General features: G+C 35.4%; 1 protein-coding gene across 1 annotated transcript; it reads left to right on the plus strand.

Annotated features, from left to right (window-relative positions):
- Positions 1-5,065: 5,065 nt before the first annotated feature.
- On the plus strand, positions 5,066-24,076 carry LOC127841593 (solute carrier family 12 member 8-like). Its single transcript, XM_052370514.1, has 16 exons — positions 5,066-5,198; positions 5,934-6,118; positions 6,429-6,569; positions 7,334-7,525; positions 7,892-8,009; positions 11,118-11,231; positions 13,414-13,615; positions 15,606-15,693; positions 16,432-16,578; positions 16,769-16,969; positions 17,430-17,577; positions 17,956-18,093; positions 18,860-18,948; positions 19,937-20,054; positions 21,339-21,396; positions 22,371-24,076. Exons 1-16 carry the CDS (start codon positions 5,159-5,161, stop codon positions 22,540-22,542), a joined length of 2,151 nt encoding a protein of 716 aa, XP_052226474.1. The 5' UTR covers positions 5,066-5,158; the 3' UTR covers positions 22,543-24,076.
- Positions 24,077-26,207: the final 2,131 nt, after the last annotated feature.

Below are 26,207 nucleotides of genomic sequence, written 5' to 3' on the forward strand. Positions count from 1 at the left end.
AATAATTTAAATACCAATATATGGCACATACATGTACATTTTTTATTAAATGGTCAGCAAATGTATTCTCCACTCAATTACCTCTCTAAATAGTTATTAAAGTTCAATTGCCCTTAAATTACCAGTTAGTGTACATTCCAGTATTAAATTCAGTGTAATTATTGTATAGCCTCCCCTTATAGCAATGTAGATCAATACTGAAAACAATGTCACCAACTGGCGGGAGCACACAGCCATCAGTAGGAGATATTGGCATATTGATCACGTTCTATTCCCATTCTCATTCAAGACACAGTTTCAGTTCTCTATAGAGCTGTGACTGGCTTCCAATTGGATGGAATATATTTTATGCCTGGGGGAAAGTACTGTATGTGAATTGTCATAAAATATGTATGGTCAATGCTGGACAGTGCTCAATAGTTAGGGAGTTTTATCAATTATGAATGCTTATAGATATATGGATTTACGTTATGCATGGTTGAATTTTTAGAAGTACAATAAATAAGGTATGTTAAGGCAGAGTGGTTATGAATGTAACCTATTTTTGAGGTTAAGCCAGATTTGTTCACTTTATAAAAAAAGATTCATTTGTTATGATGATATGCAAATGATAACGTATACCTCATGGTGATATATATGTTTGGCTTGCACATGTTAAAGCAACTGATTAAAAAAAAATATATAATTCAGCTTTCATTCACCCTTTCATATTTATTTTTACTTAACCTTGTTTCCATTCATTTCACAGTTCATTTATCATTAAAGCAGTCGGTGACATTTTCTTTACAGCACCATATGTAACCCTACCATCTTATCATTGGGCAAATGTTAAGGGTATTATAATACCGTATTATAATACATCATTGTAAGCAGTAACATGTGAACACATACATGCATATGCTAGCATATAAACATTAAGCATACATATGTGCTATTTTAGCTTATATTTTAAATTACCATGATTGTTTACATATAGGATGACTTATATTGTATTTTGACTGGTAAATTGTGGTTATTGAAATGATGCTCATAACTCAGTAAATCAACAGACTTGTAATGATATTTATAATTATCAATTTTTGTAGTGATGTTAATGAGCAGGTTTTATTGGTAGTGATGAAAATAATAAGGTTTGGTTGTGATGATGAACTAGAAATCTAAAGAAATGAAATGTTTAAATTATTTTAAAATAATAACAAATTAATGTAAAAAGATCACAAAATGTTAAGTTATAACAATGACAATAGTTATACTAATAATTATAATGATAATAATAATAGTATTTTAATTATTATCTTTAAATGTTTATTGTTATAATGATTAAAATTATTGTTGTGACTTTTAACTGATTTTGATTTTTGTTTAATAAGAAAAAAGTAATATGCATGTAAACCGATTTTTTTTATCAGGAGCAGTAAATGGTTATCGTGACATGCTGCATTAGGAGTCTTTTGAAGAATTGCTTTTCTTCTGTATTTACAGAAATATTCAATACAATATTGTGATGTGCGATGTGAAGCTAGATAACGAAAGTAAATTCCTTTGGGCTAAACCTTTTAGCATTATGTTTGTCTTTCAATTGTAAAGCCAATCTTTTGGAAGACCACTTTTTGTTCAGACTTTCACTTGATGGTTTTGAATGGTGATGTTAAAATAATATAAGGCTACAGTGAATATTTTTGTTCTTGTAATCTTGAATTCAAACAAATATAGTTACCCGTATGTATTGTGATTTGTGTATCTCTTAAAGAGACAGTCAACCGCGATTGACAAAAAACCAGTTCTAAAATACCGTATTTTTTTACAATTATTAGTTTATATTGATTAAAATATCAAGACTGGTATATTACATTACTTGACGGTCCCTTTAAGAGATACACAAATCAGAACCGGCACTTTGAGTTTGAAAGGTAAACATTAAAAAGGGGTAAATTGGAAATGTATTTGAAACCCATGAATTCTATTTTCAGTTTTAACAACTTCAGAAGTCTAGTGAGTAAGGGCAATGCTGGAACAATTATTAGTGTCTACAACACCTATTTGGCATAATACATTGTATTAAGTGAGCTACGTTGGTTCCAATAGCAGCAACAGCAACAATACAAATTATATCAGACCTGAAAGGAACCAAGAAATAGACACGTTTCACAAGGCAGTAAAAAAGGAAAATTTCTCTACAGTAAATATGAAGCTACAAGTAAGTACAATATTAAAAGTAGTTAAGTCCAGAATTTCTCAGACTATTTATATTATAAATTTGCTTTTCTCTGCATACATTTTAGTTTAAACTTGTTTATTAATAATTATTATTATGCCTCCAGTAGGGTGGCATATAGCAGTTGAACTGTCCTGTGCGACTGTCCGAAAACTTTGACATTGGCCATAACTTTTGCAATATTGAATATAGCAAACTTGTTATTTGGCATGCATGTGTATCTCATGGAGCCACAGATTTTGAGTGGTGAAAGGTCAAGGTCATTCTAATAGGTCAAAGGTCAAACATATGGCTTCAAAGCGGGGCAATAGGGGGCATTGTGTTTCTGACAAACACAGCTCTTGTTTTAGCTCAATTGCATCGAAAGCCTCAGGCATATTGAAATGCTATCGAGTCTGTTACCTGGGCCTTGAACCAGACCTTTATGTCTTTTTGGGTGACCTTAACAACGTTCCCACAGTGGGGTAGACACCCATGACCTCACAGTCGCTCGGAGGACACCATATTCATAACATCACGGAGACCTTTTCATACATTTTAAAGCATGACTATTTTAACTTCTGTATTTCCGAAATTGTGATACAAATTTTAAACAAACATACAATTTTGCCAGATTACATACAAAGAGCAAAGTACAAATTTTATTTAATTTAAAGCATAATTTTGATAGACATTTTGATACAAATTCTCAATTATAATATAATTATGTAATGAATAAAAATTCTCAACTAAAATAAGAAAAAATTATATACACTTCAACACCGTTATTTCGAAGTTGTCGGGACCATTTAAAAAACTTCGGATTAACGATAATTCGAAATAAACATTTGACAGAAGACTTCATTGATTCCTTAAAAATAAAATGTTGTGGAATTCGCATGGCTCGGTTACATGCTTTCTTAAAAACGTAAACTAGTCAGATAGCAATAGATTTCTACTCGTAACACACGGGGGAATAAAACGATTCTTGTTCTTGTTTTTATTTTTCTCTTATTACAGAACATATAAAATAAAACGAATAACACAAATTATCTGACATACATGCATATGAATACATTTTCGGAAATGAATTAACCTTTTTTTAAATGATACGCGATGTTTCTCTGAACAACGGCGTTCGCGCAGACGACAAAGGTGCAATTATGGCTTTTGACGCGCCACAGCAAAGGTGTGAAATTACACTCAATATTTTGCAGTTTTGCCTTCGAATTAATAATTGATAATTAGGTGCGAATTATAGTGTTGGGACCAACAGAATCACTTCGAATTAACGATTTCTTCGGTTTAACGAAGATCGGATTAACAATGAAATTTTACATTTAACAAACAAGAATCAAAATCGGGACCCGAAAAATACTTCGAAATAACGGGGACTTCGGATTATCGGTGTTCGAAATAACGGTGTTGAAGTGTCAAGTGTATTACAGTAATCAATGTATAGGTAGTTTAATTGCCTATTAGACAAATGATAAAACAGCATGTGAGAAGAGTGGGAATGTGCTGTGTTGTAAAACATTTGTTCATTCATGGGAAATCAGTAATAAGTAATACTATCCATATGTCACTTTAACCTTATATAAAAATGTACCACAGACACTGAGACAGTACAGTGGGCGTTGGTGTAACAGTTTTATGGAACATGAAAATGTGTTACATTGTATTTACCGGTAACTCTCTGACGTTACTGTGGAAACAGTTGTTGATTATTGCAAATAGTTTTGCAGATATTTCATTCATGTGTTATAAGAGTATAATAAGTATTGTGACACTTACATGCTCAATTTCCGTTAAGGAATGAAGTGCTTCAGGCTTAATTTTTGGTCTAGAGAAATACAAGGTGTCATTGTGAATTTATGAATTAAAAATTTATTAAAACAAATATTATAAACACTTGAATGTTTGAGAAGGGTGTAAAACGCATATTATTTTGGTTCTCTGTATTTGAATAATTGATATATCGTGAAACACAGAAGATATTTGTTGGTTTTGGTAGATTTGATGGTCAATATGAATTAATAATTAATCAAAGAAATTAACATTCATTTGACCCGCAAACAATGGTTTGAGAAGTGTAATATTGGAGTCCCTCTCTCAGTTGGTCCATCATTTTGCCATAAAGGTTTAACCCATTTATGCCCAGTGGACTCTCCCATCCTTCTAAATTGGATCGATTTATTTCAAAATTAGGGATGTCTAGCATATTTATTTCTATATTTAGAATATTTCTAACAGAAATTCCTTTAAGCAAACAGCGCAGACCCAGATGAGACGCCACATCATGTGGTGTCTCATCTGGGTATACGCTGTTTGCCAAGGCCTTTTTTCTAGACGCTAGGCATAAAGGTTTAAACATTTTAATTGAGCAACCTTCTTTAACATTTCTCAGGCAATTAAATGGATTCTTCAAGTATGTCATCCTCATGAGATGTTACTGATCTGAAAGAGACTTTTTTGTCAACATTGGTCTACACATTCCTGAGTTATTTGCCCTTGAACACAGACAAAAAAATAGTGCTGGGTCACAGGTCATGTTTGTAACAAAGCTCAAGATAGCTTCAGGAGTGGTGCAACTGCAAGTGAAAGCTTGTATTTTTTTCTGTTATCAAGAGTGGATATTAAACAATACTTTAAAGAGACAAAAACATTATATTTTTCAACCTTCTGTTCACAATTTTCAATGTTCTAACTGGAGAAATTTGCAGTAATAATACAATAAAACTCTCATAAGAGCAAAATAATGACATAGCTCAACTTAAATTAAGTCAAGGTTTGATAAACAGTTTGCATTTTAGCCCAGTTTTCTGAAGATATGCTTCATATCTTTTTATTTTTATGTTCCTTTCAGGTTAAAAGATGATAGTGGACTGAGATAGTTGAGGACAGTAACTGGTCATTGACTGGGAACAAGTTATCCACAGGGTCAGCTAAAGGGTTATTCCAGCCATGTCTGAGACAGAACGATCAAACCTGATTTCCCAGCCTGGTAGGAATACTATTAATTACCGTAGACACCATACATTTCCTTATAACAGCCCCTCCTTCACCACTCAGTAAATATATATGTACTTATTAACCTTATTTAACTTGAGTTCTCTCAACCCTTACTTCTCCCTTATAAATGCCCCTCCTCCTAATGTTGCTTTACAACCCAAACTCAAACCCAATTCATCATTGCTTAGAAATAATTTAATTCTTCCGCAGACTATTTCTTAGTGTATGCACATTTAGAAAGTGTGTTAACCCATCTGTATAGAAATTGCAATAATATAGTAATGTAAGGGTAAACCATGTGATAAAATTTGCATTCCACATTTGAATTGGTACTGACCCATTCCAGAACTAAGGAACAAAATTGTATTCAAATGCATCAAAATCATTTCAATCCCTGTCATTTACAGACTAGAGTAAACGCTGAAATTTGCATTCCTATTTGGATGAGTATGCTGCACCCTATTCCAAATCTAAGAAAAACAACAACACTGAAATTAGCTCTGCTCTGGAAAACTAGGGCTTAATGCATGTACGTAAAATGTCATTCCAGGGACAACAATTTTTGAGATTTTATGGAATTGTTTGTTAAGTTAAAGTCTCTTCTCTGCAACAATCTAATTTAGGGGGAAAGTGTCGTCTCTGATTAGCCTGTGCAAACGACGCACATAGAACATGAAACCCTGTTTTCCCAGCAAGACTCGTATATTCCAATGACGCTTATTTTCAGACCAGAGTATGCAAGGAACCAGCCCTGGTGGCAGGAAGCGGCCCCTGGCTCCCGACTGGAGCAAGTTTGGCTTGAGCCAGGAGCTAGTGAAACCCACACATGGGGGCAGTGCAGACGCTGGACTGGAGACTGGGTACCAGCATGTAGAACCTGGCAACAAGAATGAACTGTTCCAGGAAGATCAGGTAAATTTTTTTACTGAATGTTTTTTTTTTTTTTTTTTAGTTTGTTATTTTTTACAATACAACATTTAGTCAATTTCTTATGAATCTCTAAAGTTTGAAGCAAAGTTGATATACAATGTAATTTTGAAAACAATTATTCTCAATTTTTATGCACACATGTTTATTATTAGTCCGTCCGGAGCTTTGATACTCTATTCTCTCCCACAGAATCTCATCCAGAAGATGTGGTGGAAAGCCAAGTTCTTAATCAGTATATGAAGGTTCTATTCTGAGTCCGTTCAGAGCTTTAGTACTCTATTTTCTCCTACAGAATCTCACCCAGAAGATGTGGTGGAAGGCCAACTTCTTCATCAGTCAGCCTGTGCTGTTTGGTACCTGGGACGGGGTGTTCACCTCATGCATGATGAACCTTCTTGGAGTTGTCATCTTCCTCAGGATGGGCTGGATTGTGGTAGGAATTGTGAATAGCAAACTTAGGGCTTTTTGCCTTTCTGAGAAAATGGCTGTTTTTTCACAAATTTGAAACATTTGCGACTCAAATTTTAACATTTTTAAAACTTCCAGACTAATTTTTTTCACAATCTTGTAAAGTTTGCGACTCGTTTTTTCTCAAAATGAGGGGGCCAAGCAAGGCCGCTTCACAAAGATAGGGAGATTCTCTGAAACTGCTGAATTGTGTCGGACTTTTAAAAAGCAAAAGGGCTCATTGTGGTAGGAATTGTTACTAGCAAAGGGTTTGATTGTAGCAAGATTTTATGACAGCAGTTTGGTGGATTTTGCTTAGGAGTCTGAAAAGTATATTGAGAATGTAGTGTGGTAGAAATTTTGAAAAGCATAAGGGACTAAGATTACTTAAAAGTTTGATGAACTTTTGATAAGCAGAATCGATTTTAGAGCAGCAAAATGGACACAAATGAATACAATAGCTTAAATGGAATTTTTCTAAAGCAAAATTAACAAATACATGTGATTATACAAAAACATATTGGAATTACAACTAGCTTTATGTACATTAAATAGCACAGGCACTTTCCCCTCATATGAATTTTTCGTTTCAAGAAAGTCTCATGGTAGCAAAAATCCAGTTAAGGCAGAAAGTGTCGTTCCTGTTTAGCCTGTTCGGACTGCACAGGCTAATCTTGGACGACATTTTACACACATGCATTAAACCCCCTTTTCCCAGAGCACGGCCCATATGTGTTGTGTTGTTTCCAGGGCAATGCTGGTATCAGTCTGACCATTCTCACCATCATCCTCACAGTGATGGTCGTTGTGATTGTGGCCCTGAGTGGTATCGGGGTCTGTGAACGGTGTAAGGTGGAGAGCGGGGGCGTGTACTTCCTGCTGTCCCACGTCCTGGGGGCTCGAATAGGGGGCAGTGTGGGCATTGTGTACTGCTTTGCACAGGTGAGTTCAAACCTTTTTATTTTTGCTATATTGCATGTAAAGCCAAACAGCAATTTTGCTTTTGCTTTTTGCTAACACTTTAATGTTATGGACCTTTAAAACCAACAACGCACAAATATTGTAAACCTTTAAAACCAACAACGCACAAATATTATAAACCTTTAAAACCAACAACTCACAAATATTGTAAACCTTTAAAATAGCAACACACAAATATTGTGGACCTTTAAAACCAACAAACCCCAAATATTATAAACCTTTAAAACCAACAACACACAAACATTATGGACCTTAAAACCAACAACACACAAATATTGTGGACCTAAACCAACAACACAAATAATATGAAACTTTCACCATTTTCAGGCAGTGGCATGTTCAATGTCGGTGATGGGTTTTGGGGAGTCAGTGATGGGCCTGACAGGGCTTGATGAGCCATGGCTCGCCAAGGGGATAGCTGTGGGGCTGGTGCTGTTGTTGTTAGGTAAAGTGGCGTTAATGATAAGAGCCTTGAAAACTTGGCTTAATGCATGTGCTATATTGTTGTTCTAGATTTGCCTTTTCAGTCTGCGCAGGCTAATTTGAGATGACACTTTCTGCCTAGTCTGGAGTTTTGTTTTAAAGAGACTTCCTTTGAAGGAAAAATTCCTTAAAAGTGGAAAGTGTCATCTTACACAGGCTTATCTGGGACGACATTTTACACACATGCATTAAGCCCTGTATTTCCAAAACGAGGCTTATACACAGTGACCCCGCGTTTATCCGGATCTCGATAGTCTGGAAATATCGCGATCAGGACGAAAGTCAAGGGGAACGGATGTATTATGCAGTTTTTTGCCCTGTTAAGTCCAGAATCTCTCGTTACGGATCCGAACGTAAATTTCGCAACACTGATCTGTGTATTTAGCTGTAATTATGTCTCGTTAATCCAGATGCTTCTCAGAATGGGGGCTTAATCGCTCACTGGCCATATTAACAAAAGCCCAATCACTGAGGCGTGAAGTATTGTTGTTTTAGGCTTAATTAACAACCCGTTGTTTAAACAAAAGCGCGATCACCGAGGCGTGAATTATTATTTTGTTTAGGGGTGATAGCTAATAGGCGTGTCCAAACATGATTTGACTTTGACTTTAAACTTAAATTGATGTCGGCATAACACAATTCATCTTAAATGACACAATGATTTACTTTAATGTCTTTATTGAGCTGAACACTTGACCAATTTAGACGCTGATTACAATCGGACCATCATCATGCGTGAAAAGTTGTGCTAGGATTATTTTAGCAATCCATTTAAAACACACTGAACGTTACATGTTGCTATTTTAATCTTTTCAACATTCAGTTGTATGAGACAGGTTATAAATAAAGATATTAAAACAGTATCGCATTTTATATTTATGCCCCCCTTCGAAGAAGAGGGGGTATATTGTTTTGCACATCGGTCGGTCCGTCGGTCGGTCCACCGAATGGTTTCTGGATGATAACTCAAGATCGCTTACGCCTAGGATCATGAAACTTCATAGGTACATGAATCATGTCTCGCAGATGACCCCTATTGATTTTCAGGTCACTAGGTCAAAGATCAAGGTCACAGTGACTCAAAACAGTAAAACGGTTTCCGGATGATAACTCAAGAATGCTTAAGCCTAGGATCATGAAACTTCATAGTTACATTGATAATGACTAGCAGATGACTCCTATTGATTTTCAGGTCACTAGGTCAAAGGTCAAGGTCACAGTGACTCGAAATAGTAAAATAATTTCCGGATGATAACTCAAGAATGTTTACGCCTAGGATCATGAACTTCATTGGTACATTTATCATGACTGGCAGATGACCCCTATTGATTTTCAGGTCACTAGGTCAAAGGTCAAGGTCACAGTGACAAAAAACGTATTTACACAATGACTGCCACTACAACTGACAGCCCATATTTCATTCATTGTATGTGTGTGTCCAAAAACTTTAACCTTGGTTAAAGTTTGATAACTTTTGCAATATTGAAGATAGCAACTTCATATTTGGCATGCATGTGTATCTCACTGAGCTGCACATTTTGAGTGGTGGAAAGTCAAGGTCAAGGTCATCCTTCAAGGTCAAAGGTCAAATATCATTGTATTTTTCTTTCCTAAAACTTTAATCCATTTACGCCTAGTGGACTCTCCCATCCATCTAAATTGGATCAATTTATCATGACTGGCATATGACCCTATTTGATTTTCAGGTCACTAGGTCAAAGGTCAAGGTCACAGTGACAAAAAATGTATTAACACAATGGCTTCTACTACAACTGACAGCCCATATGGGGGACATGCATGTTTTACAAACAGCCCTTGTTTATTTTCATTTGCCTTCGACATCCTTGATTTGTAACTCTGTGACGTCACCAGCTTACAGCTGGCTTTCCACCCATGGCAACGTCTTTTCACTGCGGCAGTATCACACAAGATACACGCAGTCCTCATGGAAAGTGTATACAGCAACAAAATATTGACTCAATACTAAGCTATTAATGCTTAACTCAGTGTTTGATTGTAACATGCACAAAGCTTTATGTCATGTGTTTACATGTACATGTACTAAAATTTGGTTACGCATTTTTGTATTTACATTGTTTAACAACATTGGATTTTTTAAACTAAATAAATTTCTGGGCAACAAGAAATTATCATTCTTGATGCGAAATAAGTATTCAAATGTACATAAACATAATGTTTATGTCATAAGGTAAATATTTAACTCTTGAAATGGCACTGGTTCTATAATCCAGAAGATTCGTTAATCCGGAAATTTGTGCCAGAACAGACGTGTCCTGATAAACGCGGGGTCACTGTAAACAGTTTAACATTTGGGTCTGAAAAAACAAACATATTTCTCGAATGGAATATTAAAACATTGATTGCTGGAATCTATAATATCCGTTTTGCTGCTTTCTTTGCTAAGTATAATAATTGTGTTCCTTAAGTAATCTGCTAAAAAACAAGTGTGCTAGGATGTTTCAACCAGGTAAGGTTTTTTAACAGTAAAAGTTACATGTCTACAGACGGTCAAAATGTTTAACTTTATACAAATCTTGGATGTTATCAATAAAGTAAACTAAGTAAGTTTGGTACAGTTATTTCTTGTCGTCTTTTTCCTTTTATTAGACTAGTTATTAGTTCAGGTAACAACTAGATTTGATGACGACTATTATTAGATTTTTATTTATTGGATATTTATTATGTTATCAAATACACTGGTTCCTGGTTATAAAAAGACTGGTATCCTGCTAATAACGTTAATGTTATTTTTTGCACCATTTTGGAAATTTGGCCAAGGCCCTTTATGGTAAAAATACTTCAAAATTGAGAATAAGTGTGTTTGATAATATATTTACTTAAGTTCAACATATAGAGCTGCATATGTAAATTAACTACCCCCGGTAATGTTGCATTTCATTTACAAATTTGTGTGTATGTGTGTGTGTGGAAACCTTCAATTGGGAATTTTAGACAGTAATTTGGGAAATATAATTTTTTTGACATCTAGACTGGGGTAGAATTAATAACAGCCCCAAATATTACCCCCAAAACCTCACTGCACTTTCAGGTATCAATGTTGCTGGTGTGAAGTGGGTGATCCGACTTCAACTGGTTCTGCTGGTCGTGTTGGTCCTGTCAATGCTAGATTTCTTTGTAGGCTCTTTTGTGCACACTAATCCAGGTAAGAATTCTTGTTAAAGTTTTTGTGGAAATGTGAACAAATGTGTTTGTTTTTCAATGAAACAATAACTTCGTGATAAGTATACCATTTGTAGATTGAAATATTCTTATTTTGAACTTAATAATCCTTAGCTCCTTTATTGTCCGCTACCGGTTTCACCGGAGGGGAATTATGGTTTGCGCACTGTGTGTCCGTGAGTCCATCAGTCTGTGAGTCTGTCACACTTTTCTGGATCCTGCGATAACTTTTAAAGTTCTTAATATTTTTTCATGAAACTTGAAACATGGATAGATGGCAATAAGGACATTATGCACGTCATTTCATTTTGTTCCTATTTCAAAAATTCTGGTTGCTATGGTTTATTTTTTTATATATATTTCTGACAATGGTGGAGCCAGTAGGGGACATATATTGCTTGGAAATAGTCTTGTTTTACTTGGGTCTTATGAGAATTCACATATTGACAGAAGATTAGAGGTCTATTTAGTGAAACGACAATACATGTAGCCATGAATTTCGTTGATGTTTGTTTTGATGCTTGTAAGTTTGCAGAAAAAACTATTTTCACTTGATTGGAAATAGATTTGGAGGTTGTATTAAAGGAATAGATATGGTGTCCACATTGCAGCAAGGAGCATCTGGTTTATGTACTCGCTCTGCAGATTTTTCCATAGACTCTGGTTCTTCATAGGAAATGGACTCAATGGAATGCGGATTAGCTTCCTTTGAAAATACATTACATGTATACAGTGCTCCAGATAACATGCGTAAAGGCGTAAAAAGGAATTAAATTTCTTAAATAATGATTTAGATTTAAAATCTTTGCGTTAAGTTACGCATTGAAAAAATAAAACACGAATTCAAAATTTTCGAACGTGCGTAAAACTTCCAGTAGCAAATTATATACGGTAAACATTTCATCCCGGTTCTGACTCGTCTAGGCGCTCAATTAAAACTACAACTATAAGTTAACGTCACTCAAGCGTTTGCTGTGAGGAAGAGCCACACCTAAGAACGGTCAAAAGGCCAAACGGTCTCGATTCTGTTCTCCTAGTATTGCAGGCGAGTCATTACTGTTTATTGTACCTTTTTAATTTCCCTTATCGTAATTTTTATACACAAGTAATATACTGTATACCTATCCAAAATGTCATTAAAATTTAATGTTAAATATAGTTTTTGACATGACTTTAATGGCGACCAAAAGGCCATTATGACCTAAGCCGAAGTGTCAGTGACCCATTCTATACATAGATGGTGACGTCACTTCGTTATTGTCACCTCTATGCTAAGACGCATCACATTCCCCTGATTTTGGGATTTGTGCTCACGCCAAAAAAGTTCTGCGTAGGAATGAATATTTCTCTATAATAAGAAAAACGGTGTTAAATATGTGTTTAAAATGGAATTTTGTTTAAAGAAATGTTATTTAGTATGTTTAAATGCGATTTTGTATCTCAATTAAGACTGCTAGCGATTTTCAGAAGCACGATTACTTGACTTACTTTCGCTTTTACTTTTCACTTGTAAAGGAAGTGCTACCCACAATTCCTTGCGCGTTAGTACACAGGTCAGTAAGACCGGTGTGTACACAATGGTCAGTGACCGTTTTACATAGAAATCAAAATGGCCGACCGAAGCGTGGAAGGCAAAAAAGCCATTTCAGTGTCAAAAGTCCACGCTGCATGCATTCTTTCAATTAGATTCAAATACCCAAAGCATGGTTTCGTCAATAATTGATGAATTTATAAGCTCTTGCGTAAATGACTCAATTTTTTGATGTGTCAAAAACAATGAATAAACAATTATTTTGTAATATATTGTTAAGAATTGATTTTATAAATACACGTAAAATAAGAATTAAGTTTTAAAATAGGGAGTAAATAAGAATTAGACCCAAATTTTATCTGGAGCTCTGCATGTATATACCATTTTGGGGGGCTCAACATGGAATTAAATTGTCTTGAATGGCAAAAATACAAAAATAATCACTTGTAAGCAAAAAATAAAAAAATTAAAAATAAAATTTGTTGGGTTTAGTGGTGTGCCACTCGTGAAAATATCATTTTCTACGATCACTCATGAATTACAATCTAAATTCCACCAAATCCAGCAAATATCCTCAATATAAGGGTCTTTTATGTAATTGGGCCAAAGTACATCGGGTCAAACTTAATTTCAGCTGATGGAGTGACAGGCTACCACGAGATAAATCTACGTAACAATTCTGGGCCCGACTTCCTCCCTGGAGAGTCGTTCTTCTCCATTTTTGGGCTGTTTTTCTCGACTGTTACGGGAATCCTGGCGGGAATCAACATGAGTGGAGATCTACGCGACCCGTACCACAACATTCCACGCGGGACTTTGTCCTCTCTAGGAGTCTGGTAGGCATTTAAATGAGCCTCTTGTTTGCGAATGAGGCCTTTGCAAGTACTTAAAGTGTGTGTTCCCAGATAAGCATGTGCAGTCCATACAGGCTAATGTGGGACAACAGATTCCGCAAAACTCAGGATTTTTATGTCCCCCACTATAGTAGTGGGGGACATATTGTTTTTGCCCTGTCTGTTGGTTGGTCTGTTGGTTGGTTTGCGCCAACTTTAACATTTGCAATAACTTTTGCAATATTGAAGATAGCAACTTGATATTTGGCATGCATATGTATCTCATGGAGCTGCACATTTTGAGTGATGAAAGGTCAAGGTCATCCTTCAAGATCAAAGGTCAAATATATGGGTCAAAAATGCAAATTTAATGTACACTTTTGCAATATTTCAATATTCAAGATAGCAACTTGATATTTGGCATGCATGTGTATCTCATGGAGCTGCACATTTTGAGTGGTGAAAGGTCAAGGTCATCCTTCAAGGTCAGAGGTCAAATATATGTGGCCAAACTCGCTCATTTTATGAGTACTTTTGCAATATTGAAGATAGCAGCTTGATATTTGGCATGCATGTGTATCTCATGGAGCTGCACATTTTGAGTGGTGAAAGGTCAAGGTCATCCTTCAAGGTCAAACGTCATATATGGGGACATAGTGTTTCACAAACACATCTTGTTGTGTAGAAGAAACTTGCTTAAAATAATTTTTTTATGAAGCGGAAAGTGTTGTTTGTGATAAGCCTGTGCAGACTTCACAGGCTTTTGACATGACATTTTACGTACATGCCTTAAGCCCTGTTTTCCCAGAGCAAGGCTCAAATTATTCTAATATTTCTCTGATATATTTTCAAAGATCAATTTTACCAAAGATCTGATAAGGTCTAAAATTATAAACACAGCCAATGTTTTTTTTCACTTATAGGGGAATGGTGGCGGGGCCTGTCCAAAGGGGAAAAAATGCGTCGTTTTTTTGGAAAAGGGGAAAATTAAAAATTCAGTTGTTTATATGTAATGATATTTATTATATTAATACACATGTTTGTATGAATATAATATTCACAACTGAATGTGTTTGTCCTTTTTCTTAAAATAAAAATATATATCAATGATTTTTTCAACATTAGTTTCAGACAGTTCAGCCTTCATGCACAGTCTCAGTTTTCTTAGCCATTTTGAGTCTAATTGGGATCTTTTAAATCGATAAAATGGCAAATTTGAGCATTTTTTATCAATAAAATGGACCAAATTGGAATGATTTTATCAACAAATATTGACACAGTATAGATACATAAGGCCTTTTCCTGGCCATTTTGGGAGAAAAATGCAATTAATGTGAAAAGTCCACTGATTTGGGAAAAACTATTTAATACAACTCTTTATAATAATTCTAATAATTCAAAATAATATAAATTATAGTTATATACTTTGTTAGTTGTTTATGAAATAAATTTGAGATATATTTATCATGATTATGAGACTGTTCTTTCTAAAAAAAAAATAATTTTTTTTTTATTTTTATTTTTATTTCTGGAGGGGATTTTTTTTACAAAATGGGGGGAAAATATATACTCTTTTTTGGGGGGAATGGGGCCGAATATCGGCCCCGAAATTGCCATAAAAAACACTGACAGGCAATGTCATATGACATGCATTATAATTCTCTCATATGTTTTTAACGATCAATTTTACAAAAGATCAGATGAGGCCCATACACCACAGGAAAGGTCACATGACATGTGACTACAAAATTTTGGTGCATGTTTACACTTACAATTTAAAAAATTACCATTGATTCACTTATGTTAGTTGTCAATATGGGCATAAGTATGCGCACTTTATGCTGCTAAACCAGCTTGCCTTGGACAAACGTCGGTAGGTTAATGCATGACGGAAACACAGTTGAATATGGCAAAAAAAGAGAAAATTAACACAAATTGCTAAACTTCTATCCATAAAAATGCAGCTGTTAATAGGTTTGTTTTTGTTTTTCAGTACAATGCTGTATATCTTTATGGCGATGGTTCTAGGGGCAACCTGTACACGTTCATACCTCCAGACAGACTACATGATATCTGAAAAGGTTAGATTATCACTGGGCTTTTATTATAAATATGTCAATCAAATATCAAGCATTCATTTGTCTTAACTTTTTTAAAATGTGCATCATTTTTAGTTTTTATTGTTTGCGCAGAGTTTTAGTTTAAATGACCAACTTATAATTCATGGCAGTGAATTAAGTCGTTTTATGTTTCATCAAATAGACAAATTATGCATAGATAAAAGCCATAATGTCTCTTTTGTTTAGAATGTTTTTAAAACAACTGGTCTTTTTTAGCAAAATTATACATATTTTCACTACTGAAACATTTTAAATTTATGACTGAGTATGTATTTCTTGAAAGGATAATGTCTGCAAAAGATGATTTAATATAGACCTTTGGAATCTAAGATATTTTATACATTTAAATGTTTCCAAGAAAGTTAACATTTGTCTTGAAGATTCTTGGTATTTTATATTAACCCTTTCCCACTCAAAAGCAAAGTGAAAATGGCTATCTGCAACCAGCATAAAACCAGAACAGCCTGCGAGAAGCTTGCAGGCTTTTCAGGTTTTATGCTGTTTGGTGCTCATCATTATCATAGGGTTGGAAATGAAGCCTTTAAAACTTAAATCTAGTAAGAGAGGTCTATAATTGAATTTGGTTTTCTAAGAGACTTTGAACGTGTAAAAGTGCGTCTCTTAGTGGTAAAGGGGTTAAGACAGATTCTAGAACACTTAGTGTTGTGTGCACAAACAATTCTTTTCTTTGATTGGCAGGTGTCTATCACCGGCTTTGTGTGGCTAGCAGGTCTGTACATATCATCAGTATCATCCTGTATGGGTAGCCTGTATGGTCCACCGAGAATTCTTCAGACAATCGCTAATGAAAACGTCATCCCTGTCATTCGTGTGCTAGGCAATGGGGTAAGCATTAAACCTTGGCTAAGTTTTAACCAATATTTTCCTGAAAGCAATCACTAAACTATTTGTCAATGAAAGAAGAAGCAGGGAATATCTCATGTCTTTATTCTTGCCGATTACATAACTGTGAAATTGTTCTTTTAAACTCAACAAGAGCCCTCTAAAGTTGTAATTTTCATGCTCTTTCTTTCAGCGTGGTCCAAACAAAGTTCCCATCTATTCACTGGTCGTGATAACACTAGTGGCCCTTCTCTTCATTCTGATTGGTGACGTGAACTCGCTGGCACCCATTGTCACCACCACCTTCATGATGTCCTACACAGCGGTCAACTACGCCTACTTTGCCCTCGCTATGAGCTATGACCGGCGGCAGGAGCGCGACCTGCGATACCAGGTATGACGAAATTACCTTATATATTCAACTTTTGAGAAAATGTTCTCTTAACGAAACCAACAATTTCTTGGCGTGGCCAAATTATCAATTTATTAATTAATTTATCCAGACGATATTCCTTGTAGTTGCATTGGAAAATTAATCCCAAGGCCCAAATGTCAATTATAAATTAAACCTTCTGGTTAATTGTCTGAACTCTTCCTATTTATTGCATACTTTAGTATTTGATGGGTATATAACCAGTCACTTTTTGTATAAAATTAGTTCGGATAGAACATAATAGACAGTCTAAGATATAGCATTGACAAAATCTTGTTGGCGCAGACTAGGCCGGTTTTGGGTCTCGCATGTATCTTGTTGATTAGAATATTTTGTTAATGTTGAATAGAAAAAACTAAATTCAATGAATAGTTTTTCGAGTTTTGTGTGCTTTATTATTCCATTGAATTACGGTACACAGGAGAAACGGCGCCGTCAGTCTGACCCTGTGTCAGCGCGGTTGCCGGGTTACGGTTCCGTGAACGTCAGGTCAGCGCCATACAGAGACTCATTCCAGACGATGAGGAACGATCTGGATAAACTGTTTCCAGAAAGATTGCGCCATCATGGTTAGATTTTTTTGTAAAATAAATGCGTGAGATAGACTATAAAAATGCATTAAATAAAACGTAGACAAAGTAAAATGAAAAATTAGATATGGTGTAGGTTTCTATTCATCATCATCATTATTGTATATATTAATGCATGTATGTAAGGTATTGTTTTATTTATATGTAAGAGCCCTTCTGCCTAAACTTGATTTTTGGTAAGAAGTGACTTTCTTTAAATGGAAAATATCAAAATAAGAGGAAAGTGTCATCCCTGATTTCCTTGTGCGGGCACAGGCTCATTTGGAACGACACTTTTTCAGGCTTTTAACCCCGTTTTTTCAGAGCGAGGCACACATGCACGTGAGGTATCGCAAAATGTGTATATATTTATTTAAGGCGGAGTAGAGCAAATCCCTCAGCCCCAGCAAGTGTCACTGACGGAGCCTGATTTTGACGCCAGAAAAAGGTCAAAGTCGTTGGACAACAACTCAGAGGCTGGTGATGCCTCGCAGGTGCTATTGGGAAAAGAGGGTGGTATGTAACCTTTTTGTATATGGAAGACTGATTGTCTAATTAATCTGTCCTGGTTAACCAGCATATTACAGAAAAAGGGTAAATAGGTTAACTGACTGTTGCAATAAGACTGAGATACTTTAGAATGTGGGAAAATTTCCACTAAAAAAACAATCAAGATTTATGCACAACTCTCTTGATTTAATTTCTTAGAATCTCAAAATAGTTGGCAATAAGACAGGCCAATAGACCATACTGAATAGTATTAGCTCACCTTATGTTTATACGTATAAAAATAGTGTTTAAAAAATCTCCCAAAGCATTAGTTGTATTTGAGCCAAGATATTTGGTCATTAGCATCATGTACGGGTTCTGTACCAAGGTTGTTTCAATTATGCCTCTGGAATCAAGACTTTCCACACCACAGAGGCTCATATTCTATTTATAGATTTTTTGTAGAAAAAAAGACAAAATTTGGTCAAAGTAAAAATAATAGGAAAAAAAATCAGCTAAGATCAATCTAGTATGTGAATTTAGGTGAGTGATTCAGGGCCATGATTACTTCTTGTTTCTTCATTACCATACTTTATCAGGTATGATGCACACTCATTTTTTTTATGCTAAACATGGCATCGTTTTTATATATTTAGGATATCACAATGATTTTTTACAAATAAGCAGTCAGAATAGTGCTCTCAATATATAATGTGCACCAACTTGTGAAATTGAATTTTAGGGGGTTACAACTGCGCGTTATAGGTGTTAAAGTATAGTATTTCTTCATCAGATCCCAGACATGCGCCAAACATGGAGATCACCAAACAGCCAAGGTCCTGGTACAGCTTTCTTTGCAACAGATGGCTGTCACTGTTTGGGGTGAGTTAGTTTAGTTTAATCCTATACATTTAAGCTCGTGACATTGACAGCATAATGCTTATTAAAACACTCTGCTTGTTAAAACACTCTCAAGTCCGTGTCTTGGGTAGAACCAGTACTTGGTGTATTTTTGCTGAGGTCTAAAGAATGCTCCAACAATGGGTATTAGATCGATGACCTCGAAGCGGACACCATATCCACTTATGGTCTCACTCTTTAGTCTAGTGTTTTGGGTGAGTTCTTCGTGAATATTGCCATGTCAGGGCTCCACATTTAATGCCCAGACCACAAACAAGATGGCGACGTCCATGGAGAGACAGGTATTTTAACGCTAATCATTTTCTTGCTTATATGGCTGGAAAGTGAGCGGCGTTTCAACATTTAATAAAAATAATAATGGGTATAACACGGCGAAAATTATTTGTCTCAGCATGAACGTCGCCGTCTGGTTTGTTTATTGATTACCCCCTCTGACAAACACTTTCAAAAAAATCTTTTTGCTGAAACCTTTTCTGAAGAACACCTATCAAACTACAAAAAAGGATCGTTTAAAAAATGCGAGTATTAACTGCATTCTTTCTTGACGCTGGATAAAGTGTGATGCCTCAGTAGTAAATCATGTTAATACACAAGTGTATATATTTCATTCTCACCCTGGAGATTTTATTTGTCCTCTACCGGGTGTTTGCACTCCGTCTGTCTGTCAGACCGTCACACTTTTTCTGGATCCTGCGATAACTTTAAAAGTTCTTCATATTTTTTTATGAAACTTGAAACATGGATTGATGGCAATATGGAGATAATGCACATTATTTCATTTTGTTCCTACGTCAAGAATTCTGGTTGCTATGGCAACAAATAAAAAATATAAAAAAACTGACAATGGTGGAGTTTCACCGTAGGGGACCATATTGCTTGGCAATCTGTTGTTGTTAATATAATTAAATATATTTATCAAGAACGATATGGTTCTCACTTTTCTTTACAGACTGTGGTTTGCCTAGTGATCATGTTTGCAACCCAGTGGATTTACGCCCTTGTGGAATTCGTTGTGGCATTCATCATCTATGTCTATATTGGGCAGGCGAACCCAGGGTATTTTCCAGGTATGTCAGAACTTGCAACAAAGAAAATATGTTGACTTAACATATTTATCCCTGTAAATAGATGCTAAAGGCATACTTAGTTTCAAAATGGTCTTTGCCTATTTATACCATGTTAAAGCGATGCCATTTAAAACCCCTGAAACCTTTTAGTAAATTTGGTGCTGATGCCAGTAAGCTGTGTTGGTAGAGTGCTGGGCTATCAGTCTGGGAATAGCTAGCTCACATTCAGGTCCTGGCAACATACTTGTAGATAGGTGATGACATTATTTCTGCAACATTTCTCCCTCCCCCACCCCCTAAAAAAAACAACAAAAAAACAACAACAACAAACAAACCCAAAACATTCCTATTTTTATAGGCAGTTGTCAATTACTGCCTGGAATGTGTTCTCTTTGAAGGACTTTTTAAGGGCAAGCTTTCTCAGTTGTTTGAGCACAGGACTACATATCAAAGAATAGCAGGTTTGTTTGAGCGCAGGACTGCATATCAAAGAATAGCAGGTTTGTTTGAGCGCAGGACTACATATCAAAGAATAGCAGGTTTGTTTGAACGCAGGACTGCATATCAAAGAATAGCAGGTTTGTTTGAGCGCAGGACTACATATCAAAGAATAGCAGGTTTGTTTGAGCGCAGGACTACATATCAAAGAATAGCAGGTTTGTTTGAACGCAGGACTGCATATCAAAGAATAGCAGGTTTGATCCTTTGCCCGGCCACATACCTTTCATTGGTATTGGTCATTAAATCATTTCTACGGCCATTCTCTCCCTAGCTCCTATACAATTAGGGCAGTTTTTACTTACTGGTATAAGTATGTGCACTGAGTACTGGTAAGCCAGCTCGCCCCGGAGAAGTGTGAGTTGGCTTTAACAGACCGCTGAAAGAAAACTTTCTGCTTTTATGATTTTTTTTGGTTTAAAGAAAGATTCTTCTTCTCTAAAATCCTGTTAAGGTAGAAACTGCACAGGCTAATCTGTGACACACATGCATTAAACCCTATTGTCCCACAACAAAGCTTATAAGAATAAGTATCAAGCATTTCTAGCATTTTTTGGTGCAAAACAAAATGGTCGAGAGCCCACCTTAACAGGATTTTAGTTTCAAGCAGAGTCTTTCTGTACACAAAAAAAATCCATAAAGAGGTATGTTATGTCACTGATTAGCCTGTGCCAACTGCACAGGCCTATCTGGTATGACACTTTATGCACATGCATTAAGCCCCATTTTTCTAGAGTGGGGCTTTTATTGTACTCCTGCTGCAATATTCTTGCTACTCTGTTTCAGGAATTGCTGAATTTAACTTCTATACCTGGATCAAAGGTGGACTACAGCGCTGTATCAGGTACTATAAACCAAGGGAAATCCCTACTTTAGTTGAATTGCTATCTAAATTCTAATCGATTTCTGCTTACACAATGATGGATGTTAATTTTTGTTTTCAAGTTTTTACTTGAATAAAAACAAAATGTTTACAGACTTAAACATTTTATAGAATTAGACTTATGATGATGAAGAATTGTCGTAATATACAATGTAGCAAAATGGAACAAAAAAAGGTAAAAAAATTGCAGAGGTCACCGTGGCGTAGTGTAGATGGTGCCCAGCGATTCAGAGGTCACAGGTTTGAGCCCCACTTGGAGTGTTCTTTCGATTGCGCTCAAAGACACCAAGTACTGGTTAAAGTCCCAGGAAACTTAAGAGCGTTTCAATAAGCCTGAGGCTTTCCATGCAGTTGAGCTAAAAAAAATGGCTTTGACTAAAAAGTAAACTTTGCATATGTATAAATCATTACAAACTCTGTCAAACTCAGAAATGTAACAGCAACACTTAAAGATAGAAATAAACAAGCAAATTCGTTGAATTGATATCCCCCGCCATTATACTTCTGGACACAAACGTTTTCTGGATGGATGGACAACACCAACATGCATCATCCTCTTTTATATACTCATACCAAGTTTTTATGAAATCCTTCAAAGCACTTCCAAGATATGGCTCCGGACACACAAAAAAGCATTTTATAAGATACAAAGGGCCATAACTCTGTTATAATCCGATGGTGTACAATGCAATTTGGCGCGCATCATGGTCTTATCCTTATATATACTCATACCAAGTTTCAAGGAAATCCCCCTAAGCACTTCCAAGACATGGCTCCGGACACAAAAGTGCCGGACAGAAGGACGGACGGACGGATGGACAGACAATGCCAAAACAATATCCCTCCGCCTATGGCAGGGATAATAAATCCATCTTTACTGATTGAAATGGGTGAGATATTTTAAATCTCATGTTATCTTTATTTTCAAACTCCAGTGGGAAGGACAGCCAAGAGGAGATAATCGTGGCTCCGTCTACGCCCGCAGTTACCACCCTTGCAGCTCAGCTGACCGAGGACAACGAGGACTTTGCCACCAGGGGGCGCTACCACCAGTCAGAGGTTGTCAGGGGAGAAAACTTTGACGATTATGAGGATGACGACCATTAATCATGATTTTGTATAGAAAAATAATTAAGTTCCGAAATTGTCCTGAAGCTTTAATGTTTTTAAAGAGGAGGCTGTGCATGGTGACACCTTTGATGATTATGAAGACGACAAGAATTGATAGAGATTATTTAAATTTTTAAAGAAGGAATAATTTTGGTCCTAAAACGCCTTGAAACATGTAAGTTTGAAGTACTTGGTCTAGGTAGATAACTTTGATGATTATTAAGACGATGAGCACTGGTCAAGGTTTTCAATAGAAATAATAATTTTGGTCTTAACCCGTTACCACTTTTCATGCATTTATAGTCCCTAAAAAAGTTATATTTAATTTAAGACCATTCTTACGAAGTTCAAGTTTTTAAGGCTTCATCTCCAAAAATTAGATACTGATGAGCAGCAAACAGCATAAAACCTGAGCAGACTGCGAGTTTTTTGCAGGCTGTTCTGGTTTTATGCTGTTTGCAAATAGCCATTTTTACTTTGCTTCTAAGTGGAAAAGGGTTAAAACATCCTAGAACTTTTATGTTGTAAGAACTTTGTAAACAGACCAGTGTGTGTATGTGACAGGTACAAACAATCTTTATTCAATCATGAATGTGAAGATAACATTTTTACAATGACTTCGATTTCTTTTAATTAATCTTCTATGAGAGAAATATATATATACAATAGAAGGCAATGAATATCGTTTCTGGACTTAAGTTGAGATTGAAAGTTTGAAAGATGAACATTTATCACACTGCTTGTTGTTTTACATGCATTTACAGACATATAAATTGCTGTGTCAGAACCCATGCTGAATGTGTCAATACAAGCTTTGCATATGGTTGCATTTAATTTGGTTGATGAAAAAAGTTATTACCATGTAATGCAAAGTTACATATGAACTTGAAAAGTGATGAAAGTTAGAAGTTTGCCTTTTTGCTGTGTGCTGTAGAGTACTCTGGGTTCTATTGCATATTTTACACAATATTTGGGGTTTTGTTAAGTTGGGAATGATACATTTGATTTCAGGTACATTGACATTATGTTTGCGTATCATTTTGGAATGTTTTCCATTTAGGGCAAAGTATAAATTATTTCATCAATCATACTAAACAACATTGGTGTTGTTTGAAACTGAAATTATTTTAAAATGTAAATATTGTTGTTGTATTAGGGCAATCAAAATGGGTTATTTGTTTAAGGTTTACTGAGACTTCAACAGACTTGTTTTGTAAAATAAGAATTATTATATATCAAATCTGTTTGAGGATAAGCTACGGATCATTTATGGTGTATTTGTGCAATAGAAGCTTTTGCAATGTATGCTTTTACCGTACATTTAAGAAATAATCCACGGGTAACCGTTGGTTATTGCGGTAATAACCAACGGTATGGAGTTCCGATGCGTAGGAATTAAACCACGAGGGCGTAGCCGTGGATTATTTCGATTCTAACAGGATTTCATTAATAAGTTATCCGCAATTAAAGGTTATAAATGAGAATTATATTAACCGAACGTCCTCCACTTTTCCGCGAAAACGTGACGTCACCACAACAATGACAATCAAATGACGTCCTCTTCATTCATAAAATGTGCACGGACAATCAAAGTGATGTCACTTTAAACAACTGTTGGTATATCGGGGTAATAACCAACGGTAGTTTTTCATCTTTGTATATAGAAAACAAGTCACGTGCCGTGGTAGAATCTATAATAAATGACCCAAGGGACCATACATTTTCCTAAGGGGGGCGTTTATTAGAAGTTAAAAGGATGACATCATTTTATATATACATTCACCCCAATTAGAAAATTATAAGAATTTGACTGTGTAGCTCATTATTAAAACATTTCAGTCCAAGATTTACCTTGTGTTTGTGTTTGCATTGACTTTTAATGCACAGAAATGCATAAAGTAATTTGAATGTATTTTTGAAAAATAAATGGAGGGGTCCGTTTATGAGAGAGTATATGGTATATTACGAGACATGAGCTTTAATCTAATGTATGTTTATGTTTATCAAAAACATTACAGTTTTTGTTCTTGGACACTGTGCATTTTCATGTGCAGCAAAACATTCAGATTTGATTCACTATTTTCTTTAAAGGTTTATGATCAAAATTCAGAACTATTTTCATAAGTGTTGTGAGCATGTTTTGTGTGCAAACTTCACACGCTTGGAGTTGATGACTTACTATTTTTGATAGTTTGCATGCAAATCCACTTATGGAGCAAAACATACACACACATGATACAAATGAATCTATATTTTGTCAATAGTCTTAACTAATTAAAATAGCTAGTAAAAAAGTAGATAATATATTTTGGTTTATCTGGGATTAAAACCCAGGACCTTTGGAAGAAAAAGCAATCACAGCAAACACTTCTTTATCATTTAAAAGTGAAACTGATACCCATTTTTGTACTCGACACATTTTCAAAATAATCCATGCAAAGGCTTGGTCGGAAGTAATCTTTCACTTGCTTTGATGATAATTATTTTGAAAATCGGCATTGTACCATATTGTAAAGAACTCCCTTTTTTGGAATATAAATTGATTCCCAAATTTACTTTTTTAGCTTATATCTGTTAAAGATTTAATTATTTCATTTACTTAGAAAGAGAAAATAAATTACGATTAACTCACAACATAGCTGAATACCAGAATGTTATATTGACAAATCAACATTAATACAGTGAACATATTTTTTTAATAAAGATTTAAGAATATCATGTAGATATTAAGTATTACAGAAGTGTAGGTTTCTTTTCAATTTAAATTGTGTATATTACTATTTTAAACATTGTGTTGTGCGGGTCTGTGCAATTTGCCATTGTGTTGTGTTCATTGATGATTATATTTGCATTTAACCATAACTTCAATTCCAGCATTTAATGTGATAAACTGTTTGGTTGACAACATAGCCATCAACGTTTTAGACGTGTAACTTGTCAAGTAGTAAATGCTGTAATTTTCTAGAAGTTGAAGCATATAGCTATAAGAAGAGTTATTTTCCTTTGGAAATCCCAAAGAACTACCAGTTTCCATATGCCTTTAATGATTGTTTAAAAAAAAATCTTGTTATACCTCTTAATAGATATTATAATCTTAAAGCATTTTTCCATGTTAAACATCCATATACTATCCAATCAACAATTTGCAGTAACATCTTCCCTGGCTTGTTAACATTATTTTATCTGCTGTTTACACTGAATTGAATATATTTTAGCCGCGCTCTGGGAAAAGGGGGTTTAATGCATTTGAGTAAAGTGTCGTCCAAGATTAGCCTGTGCAGTCCACACAGGCTTATTAGGGACGACACTTTCCGCCTTTATGGTATTTTTTGTTAAAAGATCTAGTTTAGGTGGAAATGTGTCGTCCCTGATTAGCCTTTTGCCGACTGCCCAGGCTTATCTGAAACGACACTTTATGCACATGCATGAAACCCTCTTTTTACAGAGCACAGCCCAGTTTTAGCTCCTCTGTTTTTCGTAGAAAACCCGAGGTATTGTCATAGCTAGCTGGTCCGCCGTCCACGTCGTGCTAAAACCTTAACATCGGCTCTAAAATCAAAGTGCTTCCACCTACAACTTTGAAACTTCATAAGTAGCTGCACCTTGACGAGTTCTACATGCCACACCCATTTTTTGGTCACTAGGTCAAAGGTCAAGGTCAC

The sequence above is a fragment of the Dreissena polymorpha genome, chromosome 8 (genome assembly GCF_020536995.1).
Source record: "Dreissena polymorpha isolate Duluth1 chromosome 8, UMN_Dpol_1.0, whole genome shotgun sequence".
Lineage (NCBI taxonomy): Eukaryota > Metazoa > Mollusca > Bivalvia > Myida > Dreissenidae > Dreissena > Dreissena polymorpha.

What these genes read in the sequence shown, in the direction of transcription:
- LOC127841593 (XM_052370514.1), top strand. Translation starts at nt 5,159, where the DNA reads ATGTCTGAGACAGAACGATCAAACCTGATTTCCCAGCCTG. An exon ending in GCTATTGGGAAAAGAGGGTG is followed by an intron (nt 18,094 to 18,859) that starts GTATGTAACCTT and finishes TTTCTTCATCAG; the next exon opens with ATCCCAGACATGCGCCAAAC. An exon ending in GGACTACAGCGCTGTATCAG is followed by an intron (nt 21,397 to 22,370) that starts GTACTATAAACC and finishes TTCAAACTCCAG; the next exon opens with TGGGAAGGACAGCCAAGAGG.